Genomic DNA, 24651 nt, shown 5'->3' with positions numbered 1-24651 from the left:
AATGCGGAGGTGTGGGTACGCAGGGCCGGTCTCCGGTGGGGGTGGGGCTGGTCCTTGAGGACAGGACTTGTGCATACGGGCACGACTTAGCAACTGGCTCAATGCTGTGCGCTGTCCAGAACAGTAAGGTTTTATAGTCACCAAGTAGACGTCCTTTTGATGCTCGTAATTCCTTCTTGGCGCAATAACAATCTAAGCAGAAGTAGTGCACAACAGAACTTGCCACCGTTACCATGGATATACCCTCAACCAATAAAGCCGAAACATTGGACCAATGGCATGCCGGGCCTCTGGAGTTCGAAGACCAAGATGCCTGGAGGCAACGTCTGAAAATCGATGTTTCGAAGCAGATCCGTCTCCTTGAATTGGCGCACATGCGATATGTGCATACTGATATCTCAGCCATCACGCAGTTTCTTCTTGGTAAGGCCTCCCAGTTCAACAGGGTGGGGGAAATGACTGCAACTCTCCTACATTGAGCTGACTGCCGCGGAAGACTTTGGAATGAAGATAGCTCACGAAAACGACAAGAGAACGTATTGGAAGGGATATGGGCCCTATCCATACGTGTATGTCGTAGAAAAGGGCGATGAACCCAGGTTCTTGGGAGGCACATTTCGAGTCGAGAGTTACGCGACACTGGAAAAGTATTTGCACTCTCCATAGGTGTAATCGCTAGAGGGACAAAACTGATACGCGAGACACAGGGCAAGCAAGTTACCCGGCGCCAGTGCAATCACTGCCCTTGATGATGAACCTTGGGGTGGGCACATGGTCACCGTTTACGATCCTGTGGGTTATCCGATAAATCTGATGTACGGCCAGAGTATGGTTCCGGTGAAAAAAGGTGCTATTCCCCGTCCTATTGTCATGAACTACGAAGACCGCAAGGAGCGTCTGAATGCATTTCAACGCTGTACTCAGGGTCCAGCAGCAGTGCACAAGGTACGTTGTCCTCAGTCTGATCGGTTCCTTAACACTGACTCTTGCAGCTTGGTCATTACGGGATTTGTTACACAGACTTCGACCAGGCTTATGACTTCTGGATACGTACATTCAACTTGGTGCCTTCGGATGTGGTCTACGCCCCATCGGCGCCGGGAGATGAGAAGACCAACGTCGCTGCATTTCTCCATATCGATCTCGGCGAGGAGTACACGGATCACCATACCTTTTTCTTGGGCGCCTCGCCGAGACAACGAGTTCATCACTGCTCTTTTGAAGTCCATGACTTTGATACCCAGCTCCTCGGTCACCAGTGAGTAATATTGCACTCTGCAGTCATATGTTGTTGTAGTTGAGGATGCTAAAATGAGTGTACCTCAGGTGGTTGGAGCGAAAAGGCTACAAGTCCGTATGGGGAGTTGGACGCCACTATCTGGGCTCACAGATTTTTGACTATTGGTGGGACACTACGGGTTTCATGATAGAGGTAGGTACCATGATCCTCCCGTGTATCCGTATTCCATGACTAACATTACATTTTCTCCAGCACTATGCCGATGGTGATGTCGTCAATTGTACAACCAATGTCGGGTTAGCTGCTGCTAACGATAAAGCTCTGTCTGTCTGGGGTCCTAACAGACCTATTGATTGGATTAAATAATAGCATTCAAGAAATGAGGCTTGAATATAGAATGATGAATGTTTCAAATATCTTTTATATGAACTTAAGTAATAGCAAATACTATGGGTGTACGTTAATGTCTTCTTTGATATTGTGCCCGACAACTCCTCTTAGAAGCGTCACTGATGTCAACAATGGCCTACTTTTTTAATAACCCTGCTTGAATCTCGACCGAAAGCGCATCAAAGTCGAAACTCTCAATATTCCTCTCAGCCCAGTCGCAGATATCCATTACAGTCTCAGCGACTGCTTTCACGACATCAATCGAGTTTCCCAGGCCTAGAGTTGCCTTAATATGGCTCCTGGTTTGTCTCGTAGCCCCCAGGGCCATGATGGTAGCAGCCACGATGAGATGGGAATGCTCCAAGCCAAAAACCTCCTCACTGGCTTTTGAGATTAAAAATCCCCAACCTACGACGGTTGAACAGAAATCTATACATCAAAGTTAGCCTCTCAGCATCGGCGCCGGAAGATGGCAGTTAAACACACGCAGATCAGTAAAGAGCTTCTCCATCTGCGAGAAAATCTCCTCGTTCCCGACTCCGCGGTATATCTGTGACCGAAGTTGAAATCCAGTGTCGACGGTAACTGCATCGATGATGGGTTGGCGGAGTCTCTCCTCGTGAGCATAGGAGAGCCCCTTCCTGTTAACTACTCCAATCATACCATAGCAGGCCGGCACCAGCGTAGGCATCCCAAGGTATGGAAACACGATGGTAATGGCCTCGCGCATTTGCATGAAGAGCTTTTGCGAGTCCTCAGGTGAGGCATCGGTCGTCAGGTCATCAAAGATGCGACCGACCACATCAGCGCGACCGACAGCACAACAGGCCGACGCCTTCAATCATGTTAGTAGTGTGTCATTTAGAAGACAAGGACATCTAGCTGAAATCAGCGGGCAAATCAATCCGACTCACAATGATAGCTGCGCTGCAAGTCCGCATACCAGGCCCGACCCCTCCGAGCTTCTCTTCATTCAAGGGTAAGGAAGAAATCTTTGTCGTACTTTCTCGCATTGGGTTTGACATTCGTCGAGACATATTTTTTGTCCCATGCTGCCATTTGCTCATTCTTGTCCCAGTCAGCCATGGTAGGATATCTGTACGCAGGTTGTGAGCCTATCAGAATGAGTCGGATATGATGAGGTGCAAGACGGGTAAAGTAGTCGTGAAGGACCACTTGAAGTCAACCTTCTCTTTGGCTTTGACAAGTTGTGCTCAAATCTTTGCCGGCCTCGGAATAGGACACTTTTGTAAGATCGTGGGGAACCCGATTGCGGGATGCCTTAGGCTGAGCCCCCTCGGAGTCCGGAATTTGAACCTTCTGCCAGACAGCCGGCGAACAAGGGGTGCCGGACCTCCGCTTACTGAGGACAGGTCTTTTAGCAGAATTTCCAGCTCAGCAGTCTGCTCCCGCCCCGACTGAATGTCGTTTACTTCCGGGCAGCGTTGGAGGAGGCAAGCTGTTGTGCCTCCGGACTCCGACGGGGCTCGGCATCGCGTGTAAGTTGGGCTCTGGAGGAGACAAGCCTTCAACACACACGTATCGATAGATCATAAAATTGTCAGTTACTTCTCATGAGATCTTTCCGTTACGTACCGTATAAACTTGTTGTTGTTGGTTTCATCTATCGAGAGCCTCGCTGCTTCAATCGCCCGCCATGGGTTTTCTGAAAGAGCTCTCTGTTACTTTCAAGTCATTGTTTACCCCTTTCAATGACCTCCCTGCCATTCCGAAAGGGTTCCCTATCGATTATGAAGAGCTTCAGGCTCTTCCAGTCTCTGTGTCATATGGCGCAGCACTTTCACTTCCAGTCAGTCTTATTTTCTTCCGAACCTCGGCAGATGCTAACGTAAACAGGTGATCCTTTATCTCACATTTTACGTGATATACAATCTGTACTTCCACCCACTGCGGCATTTGCCGGGGCCACTTCTAGCCAGGGCTACGCGTCTGCCAATGGTGATCAATAAGTTCCGTGGCACCGCAACGTGGCATTCCAAGTTGCATGAGAAGTATGGCGACGTTGTCCGACTGGCACCAGACGAAGTCAGCTTCATCGATCCTCAAGCATGGAAAGACATTTACGGCTTCCACGCTGGCAGCAGGGAGAACTTCCCTAAGGACTATACCTTCTACGGTCCCGATGCCGCCGGAAGGGGAGGTGGCATCTTCAGAGCCAATGACGAGGTCCATGCACGTCAACGGCGAATCTTTTCCCACGCGTTCTCAGATAGGGCGCTGAATCAACAAGAGCCTATTTTGAAGTCCTATGTGGACAAGCTGATCACACGACTCAAGACATTCGCCAAGGACAAACCGGGACTGAGGATCGATATCGAAATGTGGTACAACTTTACCACGTTCGACGTCATGGCCGATCTCACTTTTGGTGAGCCCTTACAGTTGCTGGACAATCCAAACAAGTCCTACTTTGTGCACAATGTTATGGATTTTCTCAAAGTTCAGAGTGCCACGCAGCTAGGCAGATATTACCCCATGATCGCGCCAATTTTGGACCACCTCTTCATCCCACGGATTACCAAGGCCAACCAGAAGAAACATTTCAAGGAATCTGTCTCCAAAGTGAACCGCAGACTGGAGCGACAGAGCGACAGAGGAGATATCTGGTCACTCGTCATTCGCCAAAATAAAGACAAGGCCCTGTCTCTCGGCGAAATGCAAGCGACGGGTGTTTCCTTCATGACTGCTGGGACGGAAACTACCGCGACCGCGCTGAGTGGTCTAACTTACTATCTTCTCACCAACCCCGAAAAGCTGAAGAAGCTCAACACCGAGATTCGCACTACATTCGCCTCGGAAGAAGAGATGTCCATCCTCGCCCTGGCTCGGTTACCGTACCTACAGGCATGCTTCAATGAGGCTCTGCGAATGTATCCCCCTGTGCCTGGCGGCCCTCCTCGCGTGGCTCCTCCTTCTGGTGGACTTGTATGCGGAGAGCAGCTCCCTGCTGGTGTACGTATCGGCATCCTTTTGCTGGACCCTTGCATCACTGACAATTCCTTAGACAACGTGCTATTTCAGTTCGTTCGCGGCCTATCGTTCGCCCCGCCGTTTCAAAGATCCCGATAGCTTCGTGCCCGAACGCTGGATGGGCGAAGAGCGCTACGTATCAGACAATAGAGAATGCGTTCAACCATTCTCATTCGGACCCAGGAACTGTCTAGGAAAGAAGTAAGATGTCTCCTCTCTCTTCACCTTTTTTGTTGCTCATGGACATGGACGGCTGCGCTAACTTCTCAACAGCCTGGCGTTTCACGAGATGCGATCCATTCTGGGACGCGTGCTGTGGAATTTTGATATGGAGCTGTGCGATGAAAGCAAGAAATGGCCTGCACAGAAGGTGTTTGTGGTTTGGAACAAACCTCCATTGATGGTCCACCTTAGATTACGTGCAGATCTTGCAGAGCGAGGAGAATAGCCTTGCGCTAGATTTGTGATTCCAATGACGCTTTACAGGGGCATTGGGGCCAGGCCACAGTTGTGAGCCTTTCATTGATAGTGAAGGGTCACTGTAGTATATGATGGGCTATGACATATATCTCCACTGCGAGCAGGATATGGTTATGATGCTTTACAGATGTCTGTTCCGTCGTCATCCCGTGTGTCCTGCACCGTCTTCTTGTCCATCTTGACGAATGTCAAGAAAAGCCCAGTCCAGCAATGCCGTCTTGAATGTCATCAAACACCCAGTGGGGACCACTCACGCTCTCTACAACGGCTTTCGGGTACAATTTGTACGAGTAGTTGCCGCTCATCCACTTCTTACTCTCCGGCATCTTCACCCACAATCGAGGCATCACCCATGGTGTCGAGGGCATTCACCAGCTCGCTTGTTACCATTGCTATGTTCACGACGTTTCTCTTGTTATTGTGCTTCGAAAAGCCACCACTGTGAAAGGCATCGGCTAGGCTTTAGGCCCCCGAGTTTAGTTTTAGAGTAAGAGGCAATGACGAGTGCTATCTTCCTATATAGATCGTAGTTCTGGCGATATGGCAACTATATGATACTGATGCACGATACGAACTTTCCGCAGCTTCCGATACAGTATCTGCTCACATCACAAGAGGTTGGTGATTGGTGGGATGGTAACCATGAGCAAGAGTCACGGGTATTGGCCCAATTTACGCGTCTGCTAATACTTCTTCCCTTGAACTCCCAGCGCAAGGTGATTGGTATGCTATTCCACTAGGTGCAAAAAGCTATCCGATGACGACTGCTCCGATATCCCAATTAATCCTGCTGGCAGCTCATGTCTGCTTTAATCAGGAAAGCACAAGTCGACGACGGCAATATTTACGACTCCATTGTTTTGATCTGATCTATCTCAAAAGTGTATCGTCACTGTCTAGGCAAACTTGTTTTAGATGCCGATCAACCATCGACCATTCTCGGGCATCTTGTTTATCTATACCGTTATGCGAATTCGACCGAGTTGCGAAGTGTCCCGATCTTGGAGATCCAGACCTCCATTTTCGTGCCAGGGCTGAGATATTGAGGAGGGTCCATTCCGGCGCCAATGCCTTTTGCCAGGTCCAAGTCAGCAGGTTGCGGTGGATGAATGGTTGAAAGAGAGCAGGGAAAGGGGCAAAGGCATATGCAGTGACGACAAAACATTCTGAAACAAAGCAGGAGAAAAGATTGGCTGTCAGCTTCTCTGCATTGTGATTCTTACCTCCCGGAGTGCCTGTCATAATGACACTCCCTTTCTGCAGCGTAGTACCCTGGCTCAGATACGAGACCAAGTAGGCCGAGTTGAAGAGCAAATCGGACACACTCTCATCCTGCCTCGTTTCGCCGTTGATGATGGTCTTGAGGTGCAATGTGGCCGGATCACCGATGAGCTCGGCTGCCACGAGACAGGGTCCCATTGGCGCAAAGGTGTCGAAACCCTTGGAGAATCCCCATTGTGGGACATGACCGGCGAGAGTAGGATCGCGCTGAAGTTTGCGCGAGGAGACGTCATTGCCAGCTGTATACGCGGCTACGTAGTCGAGGGCGGATTCGACAGGCACGTCCTTTGCATCGCGGCCGATGACCATGCACTGGTGGTGTTTGAATGTCAGTCGGATACAGCCGAATGCGAAGCAACAAAGAGTGCGATAAGCTAACCAGTTCGCCTTCGTAGTCCGCTTGATCATCTTGAGCGATTTTGGGGATCACTACAGGCGCATTGTGGTCCATGACGGTGGTGTTGGGCTTGAAAAAGATAAAGGGGAAGGGAGGCGGTGTTCGGCCCGTCTCCTTGACTATACCAGTGCCGAGGTCAATATTGCTGGTTTTACTGCCCGCTTGTTCTCTGATCCCCGAAGAACAAAGATCCGCTCGATGTAGAGGATGGAGAGGGCAACAATTTACTTACTATGCTTCGCGTAATTCAACCCAACACAACGAAGCACCGGGACATCCTCCCTGGCCAACGGACCAAGCAGTTTCTTGACCGTGACGACCTCGTCACTGACTTTGGTCTTACCTGTGGTGTCGAAGGGGTCGTCACCAACAATGACCTTGGCCCTCAACTGATCCGACTCGGTGATGTTGCCCAAATCTAAATCCGGAAATGGCAGAATGGGTTCTCCTCGCAATACTCGGCCATCCGAGGCCATGAAGCGGATGATTCGAGTCCAGGGCAGCTTCATATTGCGATAGTTACTAATACTATCAATGTTATCATTAGCTTCGATGCTGAGCTGGATATCAGTCGAGGCTTATCAACAGAGGACGTAGTACTCTTAGAAGTGCATTGATGCACCGAGATGTTAAGCGCTATTGAGGGGCCACCGGAGTCCGGTGGGTGAATATCGCTGGGCAAGGGTGGGAAAGAGTAAAGCCGGACATGGCGGGGCTCCGGAGGCAACACTCAGGCGCTAAAAGCCTCATAATATCCAGTCATGCCAGAGGTAGAGATAACATCTATTAACCTTGCTAAGCTCCAATACTAGGCATCCAATACTGGACACTTTTAACTGTTGTCCACTCATCCAAAGCTTCTCTGCCCATATCCCTTCCGAACCCACTTTGTTTCACACCCCCAAATGGCACATTGACATTAATCAGGCTCCAACAGTTTACTGATACCTGGCCCACCTCGAGCGAGTCTGATACCCTCTTAGCGCAAGCCATATCTGAAGTGAAGACATAAGCCGCAAGTCCATACTCCGAATCGTTCGCCTTTTTGATAGCGTCTTCTTCGCTCGAGAACTTGGAAATTGTCTGCGAAACCTTTGTTAGTGCACTTATTCATCTGAGAAAGACAATTGATAAGACCATGGGCTGCAATCCACAACTCCCTTGGCTCTTCTTACCACGACAGGTCCAAAGATTTCTTCCTTCACGATGCTCATCCCCTCCGTGACATCAACGAAGGCAGTGTGTGGCACAAAGTTCCCGCTCCAAATAGAGTGGCCACCGAAAAGAACCGTGGCCCCCTCCTCCCGACCCTTCTCGATGTATGACATGATTCTTTCATATTGGCCACGGCTGACAACAGGTCCTTTGCCAACCTCCAGGTTTGTTGGGTCGCCTTGCCTCACTTGTTCTTGGGAATGCTTTTTGAAAAGGCCAAGAAACTCGTCGTAAACGCTCTCATGCACGTAGAGCCGAGACATGAGAGCACAGATCTGCCCGTTGTTGGCACTGGAGCCGAGACTTGCCCAGAAAGCGGCATTTTTGAGATCTGCATCGGGGAAAATGAGGCCGGGGCCTTTGCCGCCCAATTCAAGGGTGACCTTCTTGAGATTCGTGTTTGCAGCAGCACGGAGAATGCTGCGCCCGGTGCTGCCGCTGCCTGTGAAGGCAACCTTCCTGATCATCATATGATCAGCAATTGCTTGGCCTGCTTCCGGCCCCAACCCGCAGAGGATGTTGACCACGCCAGGCGGAAAACCGGCCTCAACTGCCAGCTGAGCAAGCTTCTGCCCATAAAAGGGCGCCAATTCTGGCGTCTTGATAATCAAGACGTTCCCGCTTGCAATAGCAGGCCCTAGCTTCCAACAGGTAATCATCCTATAGCATTGTGAGTAAGTACTGAAGGTTCCGTCAACCCTATACCGCTGCGGTTGAAAACTCACAACGGTGCATTCCACGGGATAATCGCAGCGCATATCCCAAAAGGCTGGCGGCGAGTGTACGCGAAGCCATTGGGGATTTCAAGTGCATCGCCCTCAATCTGACCAGCCAGTCCTGCGTAGTATTGAAGTGTGTTCACTGCATGTTTGACGTGGCCACGTAAGGAGTCGTTGTATAGTATCCCAGCATCTATAGCCTCGATCGTTGCGAAATCCTCGGCGTGTTGCTCGATGAGATCTGCTAATCGACTCAGGAGATAACCTCTCCGGATAGCCGAAACCGTCCTCCACTCTTTCAAGGCTGCTGCTGCTGCATCGACTGCAATGTCAACGTCTGCCTTTTGCGCAGATGCCAATTTGGCCAATAGTTCCTCGTTCAGCGGGTTTCGCACGTCGACGGTGGAACCGGTCTGGCCAGGAACGAATGCACCATTGATGAACAGTCCCGTAGGAACTGTGACAAGGTCAGTGTTGGTGTATAGATGGGATGGGATTGCGATCCTGGCTGGTGGCTCACCTCTAACAACCCTGCCGTTGGGAACCTGAATATTTGTCAACTCCATGTCAAAGGGTGCGGTTTTCTTGATATGATAAAACGATTGTGTCCGCTAAAGCATTGTTTAATGTTCCTTAAACCCTGTATCTATAAACGGTTGTTCAAGCCTTGGCTCTCTCCTGCGGATTTCCGGGGTGGGGGTGGGGGTGGGGTCCCGGTCTCTGAAGCAATTCAGAGACGCTTCAATTTTCCAATCTCCGTGCCGACAACACGGCAAATAGTCAATACGCCATCCGGGGCATCCGGGGCATCTGGGGAATCTGGGGAAGATGGTGCCCTTCTATTGACCCACTGACACGAAAGCGACACAAACCCCTGACCGTTGACGTAGCAGTTCAACTTGGCTGCCCCATAGGTCATATGCCTTTGGAAGAATAATAATGTCAAACTGTGTTCATTTCGCGGCTCTAATGACTGATAGCATCAGCCACTCAGCCTACAGAGTTATTCCGTTTTGTAAGAAATGCTACAACCTTGGGGTTATTGCTCAATGGAGTAAAACAGCTTCCTTCTTCTTGGGGTAATTGATGGCCAGCGAGGATCAAACCTGGAAGTGGTGCCGCGGATCGTCATCCCGTGACTTCGTCCGAGCTTAACCCAGACCAGTGGAATCTGTCCATTTCATGATGACAAAGCTCGATCATTCAACCACCTCTTCGTCCTCCTAGTTACCTTTTCCGTTGTCTGGCAACGACCATTCACCCATCAAGGAGACCTGAGAACGTACAACATTGTTCTGGCCAGCATAAGGGCTTGCGATGGGCTGCGCAGCGGACCGACGACTCTTTCATTTAACGTAGAACCCCTCCCCCTTCCCTTCTGAAGCCCGGCGAACGCGACCGCAGACTTCACAACCACGGATCAGATGCCGCTGTTACAATGCACGCATTGCAATGCAAGCTTCAAGCGAAAAGAGCATCTGGAGCGGCACGTTCTCCGTCACTCGGGCGCCCGTCCTTTCACATGCAGGCTCTGCTCAAAACATTTCTCACGAAGGTACTCGTCACACTCTTGCGTCAGCTTTTTTTGAGACGCCAACCTCATTGATCTGCTACATCACAGAGACGCTTTGCAAAGGCATGTGAGCAGCCATCGAATTGACCCTGCCGACGCAGTCGAGATTCTACACTCGGCATCCTCGGGACGTCGAAATCGAGCTTGTTCGAACTGTGCTCTCGCTAAACAACGATGCACTGGCGGGGATCCCTGCGCGCGGTGTGCTTCGAAGAAGGTGCCGTGCCAGTATCGACCTAACCCCGTCTCTCCTGAATCCCCTCGACGTCGGGATGTGGCCGACACGGACGAACCCCTGATGGCCGTTCAGACGCCCGCTCCAACGGTCTCGCTGCATGACGATGCTTCTCCGGCAGACAATGATGACCCCTCCTCCACGGAAAGATTACCTCGCTCCGGCCTAAACACAAATGATCCGGCCAGCTCCGGTGACCTTGGAGCCGACGAAACATCTGCTCTCACCGGTAACGATCATGAGAGCGCAATGACAGCTTTCGAGCACAACAACGATCTCTTCAATAGCCTCCCGTGGTTGATAAACGACCTTCCCTCTCACAACAGCCTCTTCTGGGTAACAGACTATCCCGACCCTCTTTACCCGGACTTGGGCTACCTTCCTTCCACGGATCTCGAACCTAGTCGTGGCCCCTTTCTGGCGCAAGAGTCAACCTCATTCGCATACCCTGATGTGTCGCTGCAAGATCTGCACGCCAGCAGAACGGAGGGAACCGGAGATTCCATTCGTGTGCAGTCCTCGCAGCGCAACCAGTGGCCTGGTCAGGATTCCAGCGCTCAACTCCCCGTCTTGACTTCGGAGGATCAAAATGTCATTCATGCGCAACTCTTTGGCTATCTCCGGCAGACGGCCCAGAACGCCTTCCAGAAGGTTGCCGATTTTTATACAGAACAGAACCAGTACCTAGGTCCCTTTATGGACAAGGTCACTTTTCAGACATTTCTTGAGCTATACTTTGAGCATTTCGCGGACCACTTTCCCTTCCTTCACCCAACACTGCTGGAGGATGACGACATATCATGGGTTCTTCTCTTAGCAGTGGCTGTCGTGGGTGCTCAGTTTTCAGCTCTCAAGAACGCACCGCTGTTTGCCAACATTCTCCAGGATCTGTTAGACAAGGCGGTTAAGATGCATTGCCCCGAGATCCCGTCGTCCACAGACTTGACGTGGGCACAAATCATACTGCTTCGGGATATCTGCATGCTATTCAACGGTGGCAAGAAGCATCAAGTGGCGCGACAGTATGAGAAGAATAAGCTCATCACACTTTCTCGTGTGTTAAAAACCGACAATCCACAGCTGTCCCTCTCGACTGAGCAAACCCTTGAACAGCGCCTTGCTGAACAAGATTGGAAAAGATGGATCGCCGCAGAATCTCGCATTCGTGTATTACACAGCGTGTACTTTCTGGAATGTCTGCAATTCGTATTCCATGACATTCGGCCATCAGTTGAGCTGACGGACTTGACGAACACCCTACCTTGTGAGGAGTCCGTCTGGAAATGTCACAGCGAGGAAGAATGGCGGCAGGCTTTGGTAGAGTGCCGGCATCAACCATCGTCGCCGGGCAACGATAGCTTGCTTGATTGGAAAAATGCACCCAAAGCCGATGGCTATGTGCAGAAACTCTTGTTCGTCTATATCTACACAGAGGAGAGATTGACCATGGAACGGCTTCGAAACTCACCCTTCCGGCAAGTGCTCTTCCCGTCCATTTCTACGGCCCTATTCCAGCAACAATGGACAGGGCTTGGCCGTGTAGATCCTAGAGGGCTCTTGAAAATCATGAGAAGCTCTGTTGCCAGCGAATTAGACCTTCTCCAACCTGTACAAGAATCAGGCCTACCTTCTAAGCCGGTATCTGGAGACCAGGATGTCTTGCACATCTTGATTCATCTGCTGAGGGATGTCCCTATGAGAAGTATTCTGGCCTTTGCGGGATGGCAAGTGGATGATGGACAAGTTGAGGCCGCCAAGCTGGAGTTGACTGGGTGGGCTTTCCAACATGAACGAGTGGCCCGCCAGTGCCTCCTTCATGCCATCACTGTTTTCAACATCTTGCGCACCAAAAGCACCTTTGCCGCTTATGACGCCCTGTCTCTGTTGACAGCAACTTTGTACATTTGGATGTATGATCAGTTGATAGAGGAAGAAGATTTTGAGAGTCAACATACTTCCTCCAGGTTAATCATCCGATCAGACCGTGTGTCTGATCGCCCGGCTTTGGAACGATGGGTCAACAACGGAGGAGTCGCCCGTATCCATATCCCAGGCGTGGGAATCTTCGGCGGAAGAGGTGGCCGGTCGCGTCTGCTGCACGAGCTGCGCAGGATATTGCTGTCACGCACAGAGTGGTCGAGGGTATGCCAGGTGATTGCCAAAGCGGTAATGCATCTGCTCCAAGAGAAGCGCCCTAGGTTTGAAGAAGATGTTAGGTCTGGGTCTATTACCTGCGCGTCGGAGGCTTAACTTAGAAGTGATGTAATCAATAGACCTAGCCCTGGGGTCAGGTATGGGTGTAATTTCGAACGGTAGGAGCTGGCGTTCTATTTAGCTGAAGTTCTAGATCGATTTTATTCTGTGCTTAGTCCTGGAGTCATGATCGTGGGTGACGCCATGGGAGACCATGGGCTATAAGGTCCAGCCTCTTGTATCAGCGGACGTCTATAGGCCGACGCCCGGTGTACTGGTCTCTCTACCGCGCAGGGTGGGATACAAACTGCCCAACCGGCCATATCTCCTGGGGAATTCGTTTTTATGATGTTGTGTGCAGCTTCCAGGTCTGGCCTTATATGTGTCATGGGTAGATTTCTCTGTCAGTGAATGAACTGCTAGATGATCAAGGAGCCATCATTCAAGCGAGCAAAGTCTAAATTGCGACTAGTTACTAATACCGTCGATGCGACTGCTTCACCGAATTACCATGGCAGTGCTAGGAAAGGAAGCGGACGATATTGGAAACGCGCGGAGCTACGAGAACTTAATTGAGATAGATGATTTGAACCACGATTAAACTCATTCTATTGTTGCTTTTATCTATGCCTATGATCCTGAGAACTACCCTCTCTCCTTCAACCACAAAAGACGATTCATAATCATAAGACCTCACCAACGCGGTGACCATATCTCCTTGGCCATGATGACAATCGTCCCGTATTTCTTTTCGTGCTTCTGTGTTCACCGAAAGCGCCAGATGCGCCCTTGCTCTCGCATTGTGCCGGCCGGAACTTACAAGTCTTCGGAGGAAAGCTCACATACGAGGAAAAATCCCGAGCAGGTATGCCAAGAAAAGCTATGCTTCACAGACTAACAAGTTCCTGTAAGCGATTTGAACCGACGCAGGCAAAGACGCTCCCTCATCTTGGAGGTCACGTTGAGGAGAGGAAGAAGTCCGTCGACAATGGCCGTGCTGTTCTTGTCAAGTGCTCGAAGTTGCTCTTGTATCGTCTGCTGAGAGAAGAAATAAAGGGGAAAGGGAAGCATAAAGAGAGCAGTGATACCCGCGTTGTAGAAGATGTAGGACTATGATATTTCAGCAAAAAAGGAAATCGTCGCACAAACAAGGGGCTTGCCAGATCATGCCAAGAAATATCAGCATATTCCGATTCGCTCTTTCCATACTGTTCGAACACAAGCTTCGTGTAGTACGGAACAGGGCAGTCATACGTCAAGATAGAGATTCGGTAAGCAGTACCGCTCTGCTTCATCAGATTAATGTAAGCTCCTATAAGAGCTTTCCCGAAACCTGATCTCTGGTACTCGGGAGAGATAGCAAGGGCATGTAAGGCAATGAATGGTCCTGCCATTCTTCTTATGGCCGACGTCATAATCGGCCTGGGGATTGACCTTCCAATCGGGGGGCAATCCATATCCTCATCTCTGACCGATGTGTTTTCTGACTTGATGGAATGACATGCCCAATCAGGATATCGTCTGAAGAAGAATACAGCTTGGTGATGAGGGGGATATCTTGTGGTGCGCGAGGAGGCAGTGCTTGTCCAGCTCGTAGAAACATAGCTCTGGGCAAACCGTCAAACGGCACTCAATCTATCAATATTCAATCAGACCTCGACTTCACGCAACGATGGTTATATGGAGACAAAACTGTCTTGATACCTTTTCACGAGTCGCAGCCTCGACCGGCGGGAACGCGGCTGTCTCCACAGCTAAACCGGTCTCGAAGTCGTTGAGATCCAGCTGGCGAATTTAGAGAGCCATGATAATGTATATGTGAAGTTGAGAAACTCGTGTGTAGTTGGAGGATGGTTTGGTAAAAAGGTGACGATGGTTTGTTCGTCAAAGTCCATAAAAAACCGCCAGCGGTTGATGCATTTTGTAAGTAACTTCCAGTGTGCAGTGGCACCAGACCGGACAGTCGGTAATGGCGCCCTCGCTAAAGGGAATGATCTGCAAAGCGCTACGGAGTATGGAGAGAACTCTCAAGAACACATCCGTGCACGCACGGTTGTAACTGCAGACGATCCAGAAAGGCGTACATGATGAATGTACGCGAGAGGGCGGTCAAGTGGGGGGAATCAGGCTTCAGCTTGAAGAGCTACTGCGTAGAGAATGCGAAGATGTCATCAAAAGGGCCAAAAAATATTGACAAGATGTCGTTCGAAGGACGTCTGAGCATTTGCGGATGTTATGAGTGTCTCCAGATGACTTCCACTCTGGAGTTAGTTAACCTGTCAAATCCGGTGGCAATGGACAGATAAGGCACTTCCGATTGGCCGGGAATGCCGATAATCCTTGTACTTCGTACGTAGCTTTCAATAGCCCCATAAGGGTGCCTTGTCGATAGCATCCAGCCCCAAGGCTCAGAGTAAACGAGGCCATCATCAAGTTCAATAACTACTCTTAGACTCTTGAATGCATCCTCGTAGTTCCCACGCCAGTATTGTAGCTCTCCGTCAAGCACCGCCGCCGCAACCTTAAGAATGTCGACAACCTTATTAGGGAAGTCAAGACGTGACTCGGGAAGACACGCAGCTGCTTGCTGGATTAGGGCCCTTTTTTTCTCCGCCTCTTCAATATTACCAGTAGCAGCCCATGCAATGGCTTTACCGTAATGCGTGTTTGCAGTAAGAACAGAGTAGAGAACTGTATCAGTTGGAAGAGGGAGCTTCTTGAGCTGCTCCCACATGCCGAAATGGATCAAGACATGAATGAGGACGGATAGAAATGACTCAGTCCAGTTGGCCATAGGCGGCGACTTAGTGTTCAAGAGCTCTTCAGTGACAGTCGCTTCCATACGGCTCACAGCCGCCAAGGCCTCAGCAGCCTGTCCGCACATCATTGCGGCGTATATCAGTGAGTGATAGTCGTGAAGACGATAGATGTTGTAGAAGACACGGTGTCCAGGCTGCTGCTTGGAAAGGTACTTGTCGTTTGCAATCGTGGCTCTCATATTATCCTCCATGGCTTTCTGATAATCCCCGACAAGCATATCGATATGGCTAGGCCTGTGCTGCAGTTATCCCGCATTGGGGACAAGATGCCGGAGCCTATTGCTTGCTTTGATGGCGGGTCTCGACTGAGGTCGACATCTCCATCAAGTGGATGAACATTTGCAGTATTCCGGGATGGCTGTCAGCACCAGGAAGCTTGGCGCCATGCTTTAGAATCTCCTTGGCCTCGAGAACAGGTGTGTTATGAGCCTTCCAGCGGTATCGAACGAAGGCCAAAGAGCCTAAGAATCAGAAAGATCTAGGATTGCTTCAAGCCATAGTAAAGACACCCTCATAGACAATACACATTGACCGCATAGACAACATGATGCAAAAGGGCTCTAAACAGGTTTCGTAGTACAGAAGCAGCCCGGGATAGTTATGGCGCATGGGAGCACCATAACACAAGAACAACAGGGACTGATATCGCGTTAGGAGGAAGCACAAGTGTGAAAATAGTATGAGCCATTTCAGTAAACTAGATGAAAAATCCCTACACCGAAAATTTCCGGACGAGCCAACTCAAGGCTTGGTAGGCATCTCAGCGTGGCCGTCAACGTCGGTGTCATCAACCCAGCTTCCGTGTATGCCCATACGCAATTTCAATGGAAGGCGGCACAGAGCTACGTGCTTGCTCAAGTCCCGTGTATCCAAGATGACCAGTTCACTGATCATTTCCTCATAGTTCATTGTCAGACCGATCAGGTATCCATCAGCCTCCTCGGCGTCCAGATTGCGAGGGATGAAAACAGGCTCCTGATACAGTCTGTAGGGTCCGTTAGAGTACACGTCGATCTTGTTTGTCTTCAAATCCTTCTTGTATATGGAGTTAAAGGGTGGGAACCCTCCTGTAACACAAGTCAGCTTTGATCCTGCGGATAAGGGGCCACGAGCGTGTCGAAAGTACCTCCGATGCGTTGAGCGACAAAACCCCAGTCGGTACCTCCATTCGAGTCATCATTAATAGCACCGAAAATGTATCTAGTCTTGTAGCCGACGAAACGATCATCCACACGGAAGAATTCGTTGTCTTGGCCAATGACGGTCTCAGGTTTCGAAAGATGAAGTTCGTCTGACTCGGGGTCAATGATCCAGCGCGCGAGCTTGTTCGGGTAGGTCCCAGGTGGCGGTGCCTTTCCGTCCTTGTCAGGGAAGAAACCAAAGATGTTCCCCTCCGCGTAAGCCATGTAAAGGTGAATCTTGCCGTCCTCTTCCCAAGCGTTGGCGACGTGACCAATGTATGCGTTATCGCCGTAGAACCACTTTTGCCTTGATCAGCTAGAGACGGGCTGAGGCCATGCAGGATCACTCACCTTGATATCGGTCGTCTTGGCTCCGCGCCTAGGAAGGACTCCAATATAGTACGGCTGCTCGGGTTCCCACTGCCAGTGGGAGCCGCCGGACTTGAGACGCTCCAAGTCGCAATGGGACGGGATGATCGGGAATAGGACCTGTAGAAGTGTCAGGGTAACCAATTAGCAACGGGATGATTCAATTGCGGTCTCACAAAATTCTCCGTCATTGCCATTTCATGCTGAAAGCCACACACGGGCGCCGTGAACCAAACCTTCTCAGTCATCTTTCCGTGCTTATCAAAAGACCCATAAAGAATGTCTTTGGTCGCGACGCCCTTGGCTTCATATCCAAATGCCGTCATCTCGCGAGTAGTGGTGTCGTACTTGGGATGAGCAGTAAAGGTTTCACTATCCCATTGCCCATCAAAGTCCCACACACCGTAGGTTTGGAGGGTAATGGGATCCATGGCGTGAGGGGGTCCGTCCTCCTTGAGCGCGAAGATCTTGTCCCGAAACGGGAAGACTGTGGTGTTTGCAACTGTGCGGACACGGAAGTCGATGGCATCAGTGAACTTGTTACGGTATCTCCCTGGACGGTGTATTAGCGGCCGAAAATGTGGCATAATGTGGTGTGTAAGTGTGAGGGAGACAGAGAGAAGAAGGAATAGAAAAGCGCAGTAATTGTTCTAGAAAATTCCTGACACACCGAGAAGTGCTCTCCTTGCCTCTTTTTCGGCCTTCAGCTTCTCCGTTTCAACGTAACGCTGCTTGAAATCGACATGGCCATCCTTGATGCGAAATGATGAGACAACGCCATCTCCATTCATCCACTGGAACTCCAGTCAGTAGAGGCGCTTCTTCCAGATGGGAGCCGGGCCAGCGTACAATGTCGTCCTTGATGAAGGGCGGAAAGGCTGGGTCAGGCATGATGCGGTAGAAGGTTCCTGCGATGCTCTTTGGAATTTCACCCTCAATCTCGAGGTTGTAAATCTCTCCCTCGACGCGGATAGGCCTCTGGAACCCCGTGAGAGTCGCACCCACGTCCTGAGGCTTAAATGAAGTAGGAGCTTCGGGCCATCCTGAAATTCCGGCCTGGTTGCCACGCAGGATTGAGAGACCTTCCATTGTACCAAAGATGTAATGAGTAACAATGAATGTAGCTTCGTAAGTCGTGATTGTTTCTTGTAGATAACAATGCTGATTCGGTTGATTGCTCGGGGTCAAGGCAGTGAGGGCATGTGTTTATATACATATTTGCCGTGTTCGATGTTCCTTCGTCGTGAGCAAGTTCCAATGCCTTTACTCAGCGGCCCTTACGGAAGTTTGATACCGCTCCCCGGGCTGCTCATGGAGCTGAGGTTCTGACCATCGGCCTGTTCATCTCCTAGATCCCGGACATACGCAGTAGGGGTCTTGTGGGGTTTCCGCTAGTGGTCGTGGCCTTCTTGTCATTGTGGAGCATGTTTCGGCAGTTACTTGCGGAGACAGACGAAACGGGATGTTGTGGGGGAATTAGTAATAGCAGCTGTCGGGTTCGGGTTAAATGAAACAACCCTCATGCCTGGAGGCTTGCTACGAGGACAGTCAATGTTCTCTACATTTCGTCCACCCCCCATTCTCGCTCATCTCTACCATCATACCGCTTTGGCAACTAAATCTATAGTCCATACCTCACACGTTCTATCACAATGAACAATCTGCCTAAACTTGGACGCGAGATTGACCACAGCGTTGGTCCAACCTTCGCAACCTACGCGCCCCTACTCGCAGCACGTGAGGCAGCTATCCACTCAACCCATCGCGAGACGCTTCAGTACGGGGACGATCCTCGGCAAGTCTTGGATGTCTACTATCCAGAGTCGAACTCATCCACGGGGCCCAAACCTGTCCTCATGTGGATATACGGTGGCGGCTTCACGCAGGGTGACAAGGTCCTTCCGGGTTATGCGAATGGAACCGTCTATGGCAACGTGGGCCATTTCTTTGCAACGACTTTTGGTTTCGTCGTCGTGGTTCCAAACTATCGGCTTGTGTCTGACGGAGGACGATTTCCCTCAGGCGGTGAAGACCTCGCACTCGCCATCGCCTGGGTGCGGGATCGCTTGACCAAGCAAGACGGTTATGAGTCTATCAATCTCTTTCTCATGGGGAACTCTGCCGGAGGGGTACACTTAGCGACGTACCTATTTCACAGGCAATTCAGTTCCTCGCGTGAGTCAATCACTAAGTGCACTCAGCATGGGGTCAAGCTTCGGGCAATCATCTTCCTCTCAGTCCCTTTCCACTTCGAGCAGGCGGCCAAAAGTAGAGCCGAAGCGTTGGAGGGTTACTTTGGCGGCAAAGACCTCAAGACGCCATCTCCTCTCGGGTTTCTCAGATCGAACAAGCTGGACGATGCAGTCGTCGAGTCTGGCGTCAAGTTCTCTGTCTGGACGGGGAGCCTAGATCCCATCGACGAGATTCTAGTGCCCACGGCGGATTTCCAAAGGGAATGGGAGGGACCCCGTTTGCAATCTTTCGTGTTGAATGGGCATAACCACATGAGCCCGCAACTTAGCTTGGGCACTGGCATAGCGCAAGAGGAGGAGTGGGGAGTTGAGGTTGGTCGATTCTGCCAATCCAGCTGTGTATAGTCCAACGGGAAGGGGGGCACAAATGTGCATGTCAGAGAGAAATATATGACAACCAGTATCATCTCAGCCCGACACAAAGCTGGTGACTGTAGGATAATGCCAAACCTGAATGCGCTGTCAATTGATGATGCCCAATGTTGCAGAGCCAGGATATGGGGTGCTGGTGCTAGCCAAGTCAACTCCAGCCTGGTCCAACAGGACTGGCCCAGTCAACTACAACTGCCGTTCGATGACGCGGGACTTAACCCCCTAGCACTTTATTTAGCAGCAGCCAGAGGTTTCTGCTGACATTACCCAGCATCATGATTAGTTACTTTTATTCCGCGGTTGGTGTCATTGGGAGATGCGATCGAGACGGTATCTGCCGAGCTACAGTTCCGCTCCAGCAAGGAGCTCCCCTCTCTCGGGCCCCCCACGTTTACAAGGCAGCATTCGGCGTACCCCACACAATCTCTTGCGCCTCAAACCTCCCGGCTGAGCAACTTTTTGCATCCTCATCACATTCCATGACAAGGAATACACACCACCTATAACATCAATTTTCTTGTCTGTTACCATATTTTCACCCTTGCCTTTGCTTCATTTGTCTCCTTTCATCACATCATCTCCTCACACACTCTTCCTGCAGTAGCTGTTAACCATGGTCAACGTTGCAGTTGCTGGTGGATTTGGCCACCTTGGCCGAACCATTGTTGAGGCCCTGCAGAAATCACCCAAACATAGTATCATCATGCTTGCTAGAGAGGTAACCGTGTTTTTCATATTCAGCCTTGAACATATGCACCAACTGACCGCTGTCTGAACATCTAGGGTCACGCAAACCAGGGGCCTGACGCACGAAGGCTAGTGGTGCACTATGATGATGTCGATGGCCTTACAGCCATTCTCGAATCCGAGCAAATCCACACCGTCATCTCGGCAATCAAAATCCTGAACGATAATGCCGGGAAGGCCGAATCCAATCTCGTCCGAGCGGCGTCCAGGTCGGCGTCCACAAAACGCTTTGTCACCAGCGACTGGGGGTATCCCGTCCCCGAGGAGTGAGTGGCTTCCTAATCACATAGAAGTGTGTTTTTGTCACAGTTCTAACGGTTGCTCAAAATATTAGTGCTGTCCTCCCGCAAAAGGCCATTCGAAACTCCGTCTGTCATCTCCTTCGCGAGTCTGGCCTCGAATGGACGCGCTTCTTCAACGGTTTCTTCCTTGACTACTATGGTCTCCCGCACGTAGAGAGTCACATGGACCCCACAACTTTCGTTGTCGATGTTGCCAACAAAGTCGCTGCCATACCTGGGTCGGGAAATGATCCGATGACATGGACTTACACTCACGATGTGGCCAGTTTTGTCGTTGCCGCCCTTGACATCCCAGATTGGGAGGAAGAAACCTACTGCTATGGAGACAAGATGACATGGAATGAGTTTGTGCAATTGGCAGAAGAGGCGGTTGGTATGTGGATGAAGTGCAATCCTTGATCATTAGACTGCAAGTCCCTCGCTAACTATGGCATGAACATTTAGGTTCCAAGTTCACCACTACACATGATGATATCTCTATGCTACAGAGGGGGGAGATTACCGAACTTCCCGGGCATCTACACGAGTATGAGTATATCCCGAAGCCATTATTTCAGGCAATGTTTGCCTCCTTCGGATTACATGTCGTTGACGGCTGCTTTAATTTTCCGGATGGCAAGCTTCTCAACCACAAATGTCCCAATGTTAAGCCCATTACCGTCAGAGAGATGTTGAGTGTTTGGTCTAAAGCCTGAACCTTGGCTGCTCTCATGGCCTTTACTCGCGAGAGGGTTGGTGCGCGAGAAGAACAGGCCCAGTCGAAGTGCCGAAGTCCTTCGATTTAACCAGGCTTTGCATATCAGCCCTGCCACAGGCCTGGCCAAGATATTGAACGTCTGGTTACACGACTCTAGAAACATTTGTTGCAATAAATGCTGTGAGATGATTAAAAGTGTGAAGATTGACATAGCCGCTCTTGCGATCTTGTGACACGCCCGCGATAACAGCTACTTATCATATCTATCCATAGCCAATATACCTCAGTAGCTTTGCTACAAAGGTCTCTTAGATCTACCGCTGCGTATGAGCTTTACCCCAGAGTTCAGGGTTTGCAAAATGTTCGTGGGAGGTTATTCCGTTTGATTTTCTTTTTCTCGTTTTAGCTCTCTCTTTCATTGACCAATCGGAACTGCGCCGTATTAAAACCCCCTGCCAGTTTGTTTGTAACTATACTAATCTAAGATACTTTGTCAGATCTTGTTTCTCCTCAAGATCAGCGATAGTTTAAGGTAAATCATAAGAGGGCTTACATATTAAAGCTTGGCACTTGCTGTGATGTAAGGGTTTCACTTATTCCCCAATCTGCCAAACAACACCCAAAAACCGTAACCAATACACCACAATATACATCCCCCTGACTCTCTTCAATGTGCCGTCCGATATGCCGAGGCATCTTGGACGCAACCTGAACACTCCTCAATGGAGTCGTTCTGGGTTTCCATCGGTCTGATACGCATCACCGCCCGCGCCTCGCCTCCTCCAGCAGCGGAATGCATGTGAGGGGTATCCGTAAATGGTCGGGGAACCCCACCCCCAGCAGGCTCCGGCTGGCCTAGGCACGTCAGTCTCCCGAAGATTGGTGAGTTCTCTCAAGTCATCAAGTCTTACAATCATAGCCGTCGAGTGCCATGGTCCAGAAGCCTGGATTAAATTGAGTCACAAGCCTCTCTCAACGATCCTTGATTCTCATGGCCATCTTTCAACACTCGACCTTGTTCAACTTCTCCAGTATAATGTCCGCAAGCACCGAACACATTACCGCGTTGGTGGGAGCACTTCTGCTGCTTGGTTATGTGCTTTTTCGACTGGCCCGGTCAATCTATCGCATCTATTTCCATCCCCTCAAGAACTTTCCCGGACCACGCGAAGCAAGAACGTCTGATAACTGGCTGTACCGCGTAACCAAGGAAGGGTCTCCAAATGAGGTACTCGAGAACCTGCATCGAAACCTGAGTTAGCCCTTTCATATTGGCTTTTTACGAGATATATTCTAACCTTCTCATAGACTGCAATGCTCTCCGCATCGCCCCAAACGAATTACACATCACAGATACTTCATTATACAAGGTTATTTACAGCCAGTCGTCACCATTCCTCAAGTCCGCCGACTTCTACTCCGCTTTCAACATTCCTCACACGCTGTTGACCGAGACGGATGCCATCGCTCACAAAGAACGCCGACGGATGCTCAACAGTTTGTTTTCTCGAGCCGGAGTCCTAAAACTCCAGCCTATAATTCACGACAAGCTACGCCTACTTGGAGATAAGATTGATCGGCTTTATAAAAAAGGGCCTGTAAATGTTTATGATGCTTTTCGGTAAGTTACAAAGCACAAGTGATCAAAACACCATGATACATACGTGCCGGACATGTTAAGCCAGGTCTCTAATTGCAACATAAATTAGTCTTCTGACAACCGAGGTGGTTATGCAATTTGCCTTTGCGAGATCCGCCGACCTTATTGGAGAAGATGCCAATGGCTTCCGCTCTTGGTTCTTGGATGGTTTCGACTTGGCCTCCCAGAGCATCTTCGACATGCAGCACAGCCCATGGCTGCAGTTTGCCGGCAATGTAATGCCACGACCAGTTGTGCGGCTTCTTAGTAAAGAGATTGGAACGCTTCTAGACATGAGAGAGGTGCGTCACCAAGACTGTTTCCCGTTTCCGGCCCCGAATCATTCCACTCACGTTCCAACTAGTATGCAGAAAGCTCGCTGCGATACTTTCAGCAAAGACCCCAACTACCCGACCATCCCGTTGTTTTTGACAACCTCCGCTCCCTTCCGGATGTCCGTAGTATCGACGAGGCCCAGGATATCATGGTTGCCGGTGCAGACACGACGGCTTTCACCCTGACTACCGGAACCATACACATCCTAGGTAACCCTAAAATCCATGAAAAGCTTGTTGAAGCACTTGACCAAGCAATCCCGAGGGGTGAAATCTTCCCCCCTCTTTTATCGCTCGAGAAGGTCGACTATTTGGTAGGCAGACCTGTTTTACGGAACCCTGGTGTCGTTCTGGTGTCTCCCTTATTGACGAACTCTAACAACATAAAACCCTATCCAGACAGCTAAACCAGTTCTCAGTGCTGAAACACGCCAATCGCTAATTTCATCTTACAGAACGCGATTGTAAAGGAATCTCTTCGTATTGCATCGGCTGTCCCTGGCAGACTCCCGAGGGTGGTCCCAGACGGCCGCCGCCAGCCGCTGATTGTTGATGGAAAAGTGATCCCGCCGGGCGTACGTCTCATCAAATAGCCCATGTTTCGTCTTACTAAGCTGGGCATAACAGACAATCGTCTCGATTTCTGCCTATACAATGCACACGAATACCGACATTTGGGGCCCTGACGCTCGTGAATTCAACCCAGACCGATGGCTCATACCGGATGCGAAAGGATTGGATCAGTACCTTTGCTCCTTCTCTAAAGGCACGCGCATGTGTCTTGGTCAAAAGTTAGTATTCAGATCTCCATATCGTGGTTGTCAGGCCATCGGCTTATTGTGGTGTAGTATTGCGATGGTAGAGCTCACAGTTGCGTTTGCTTGGATTTTCCGCCGCTACCGCTTGTTTTTGTCAGAAGACTTTGAGGTCCCTGCGAAGGTGGATAGATTCACGAATACCTACCTTGCACCCGGCGTCAAGGTCAACATGGTCCCACGGGTTTAGTGTTGTTCATCGCAAATACGAGAGGCTGCGAGGCGGGTATCCTTCCTCAACAACTTGGCTAGGATGGAGGAGGAGCAGTCGAATTCAGTACTATAGCCCACTTTGTTCGTCATTCCACGCAGGAGCCAATGATGCTACATTTAGTGGCGTCAATGTCTCTTCTCTCATCAGGGAGGGCGTGTTCAAGCATCACACACCACCACGAATCAAGCATTCACC

At 50.3% G+C, this 24651-nt stretch overlaps 10 protein-coding genes across 10 annotated transcripts; 6 read left to right on the top strand and 4 right to left on the bottom strand.

The window, feature by feature from the left end:
• Nucleotides 1-233: 233 nt before the first annotated feature.
• NCS57_01467300 (VOC domain-containing protein) lies at nt 234-1606 on the top strand (the record flags this gene model as incomplete). The annotated part of the gene is made up of 6 exons (XM_053064269.1): nt 234-423; nt 497-647; nt 708-945; nt 993-1258; nt 1327-1432; nt 1493-1606. The coding sequence occupies 6 exons, from the start codon at nt 234-236 to the stop codon at nt 1604-1606; spliced, it is 1065 nt and encodes a 354-aa protein (XP_052906153.1).
• Nucleotides 1607-1766: 160 nt separating this feature from the next.
• On the bottom strand, nt 1767-2716 carry NCS57_01467200 (uncharacterized protein; the record flags this gene model as incomplete). The annotated part of the gene is made up of 4 exons (XM_053064268.1): nt 1767-2059; nt 2117-2465; nt 2545-2557; nt 2634-2716. The coding sequence occupies 4 exons, from the start codon at nt 2714-2716 to the stop codon at nt 1767-1769; spliced, it is 738 nt and encodes a 245-aa protein (XP_052906152.1).
• Nucleotides 2717-3287: 571 nt separating this feature from the next.
• On the top strand, nt 3288-4826 carry NCS57_01467100 (uncharacterized protein; the record flags this gene model as incomplete). Its single annotated transcript, XM_053064267.1, has 3 exons — nt 3288-3440; nt 3488-4603; nt 4656-4826. 3 exons carry the CDS (start codon nt 3288-3290, stop codon nt 4824-4826), a joined length of 1440 nt encoding a protein of 479 aa, XP_052906151.1.
• Nucleotides 4827-6065: 1239 nt separating this feature from the next.
• NCS57_01467000 (Aldehyde dehydrogenase) lies at nt 6066-9279 on the bottom strand (the record flags this gene model as incomplete). The annotated part of the gene is made up of 8 exons (XM_053064266.1): nt 6066-6172; nt 6325-6694; nt 6762-6898; nt 7012-7339; nt 7737-7862; nt 7955-8654; nt 8720-9170; nt 9234-9279. 8 exons carry the CDS (start codon nt 9277-9279, stop codon nt 6066-6068), a joined length of 2265 nt encoding a protein of 754 aa, XP_052906150.1.
• A 1305-nt stretch (nt 9280-10584) lies between these two features.
• On the top strand, nt 10585-12771 carry NCS57_01466900 (Fungal-trans domain-containing protein; the record flags this gene model as incomplete). The annotated part of the gene is made up of 1 exon (XM_053064265.1): nt 10585-12771. The coding sequence occupies one exon, from the start codon at nt 10585-10587 to the stop codon at nt 12769-12771; it is 2187 nt and encodes a 728-aa protein (XP_052906149.1).
• A 2086-nt stretch (nt 12772-14857) lies between these two features.
• NCS57_01466800 (TPR domain-containing protein) lies at nt 14858-15724 on the bottom strand (the record flags this gene model as incomplete). Its single annotated transcript, XM_053064264.1, has 2 exons — nt 14858-14930; nt 14991-15724. 2 exons carry the CDS (start codon nt 15722-15724, stop codon nt 14858-14860), a joined length of 807 nt encoding a protein of 268 aa, XP_052906148.1.
• Nucleotides 15725-16274: 550 nt separating this feature from the next.
• Nucleotides 16275-18172, bottom strand: NCS57_01466700 (Lignostilbene-alpha,beta-dioxygenase isozyme III; the record flags this gene model as incomplete). Its single annotated transcript, XM_053064263.1, has 6 exons — nt 16275-16600; nt 16660-17014; nt 17066-17203; nt 17260-17636; nt 17754-17877; nt 17933-18172. 6 exons carry the CDS (start codon nt 18170-18172, stop codon nt 16275-16277), a joined length of 1560 nt encoding a protein of 519 aa, XP_052906147.1.
• A 563-nt stretch (nt 18173-18735) lies between these two features.
• NCS57_01466600 (COesterase domain-containing protein) lies at nt 18736-19680 on the top strand (the record flags this gene model as incomplete). The annotated part of the gene is made up of 1 exon (XM_053064262.1): nt 18736-19680. One exon carries the CDS (start codon nt 18736-18738, stop codon nt 19678-19680), a length of 945 nt encoding a protein of 314 aa, XP_052906146.1.
• Nucleotides 19681-20320: 640 nt separating this feature from the next.
• Nucleotides 20321-21451, top strand: NCS57_01466500 (NmrA domain-containing protein; the record flags this gene model as incomplete). The annotated part of the gene is made up of 4 exons (XM_053064261.1): nt 20321-20425; nt 20491-20720; nt 20789-21129; nt 21201-21451. 4 exons carry the CDS (start codon nt 20321-20323, stop codon nt 21449-21451), a joined length of 927 nt encoding a protein of 308 aa, XP_052906145.1.
• A 1038-nt stretch (nt 21452-22489) lies between these two features.
• Nucleotides 22490-24432, top strand: NCS57_01466400 (uncharacterized protein; the record flags this gene model as incomplete). Its single annotated transcript, XM_053064260.1, has 6 exons — nt 22490-22709; nt 22762-23074; nt 23163-23394; nt 23457-23741; nt 23883-24002; nt 24055-24432. The coding sequence occupies 6 exons, from the start codon at nt 22490-22492 to the stop codon at nt 24430-24432; spliced, it is 1548 nt and encodes a 515-aa protein (XP_052906144.1).
• Between the last annotated feature and the right edge of the window lie 219 nt (nt 24433-24651).

Source organism: Fusarium keratoplasticum, chromosome 14, assembly GCF_025433545.1.
Source record: "Fusarium keratoplasticum isolate Fu6.1 chromosome 14, whole genome shotgun sequence".
In the NCBI taxonomy this organism is placed as follows: Eukaryota; Fungi; Ascomycota; class Sordariomycetes; order Hypocreales; family Nectriaceae; genus Fusarium; species Fusarium keratoplasticum.
Note: the sequence above shows the minus strand (reverse complement) of the source record. Positions and strands in the feature narration are given on the sequence as shown.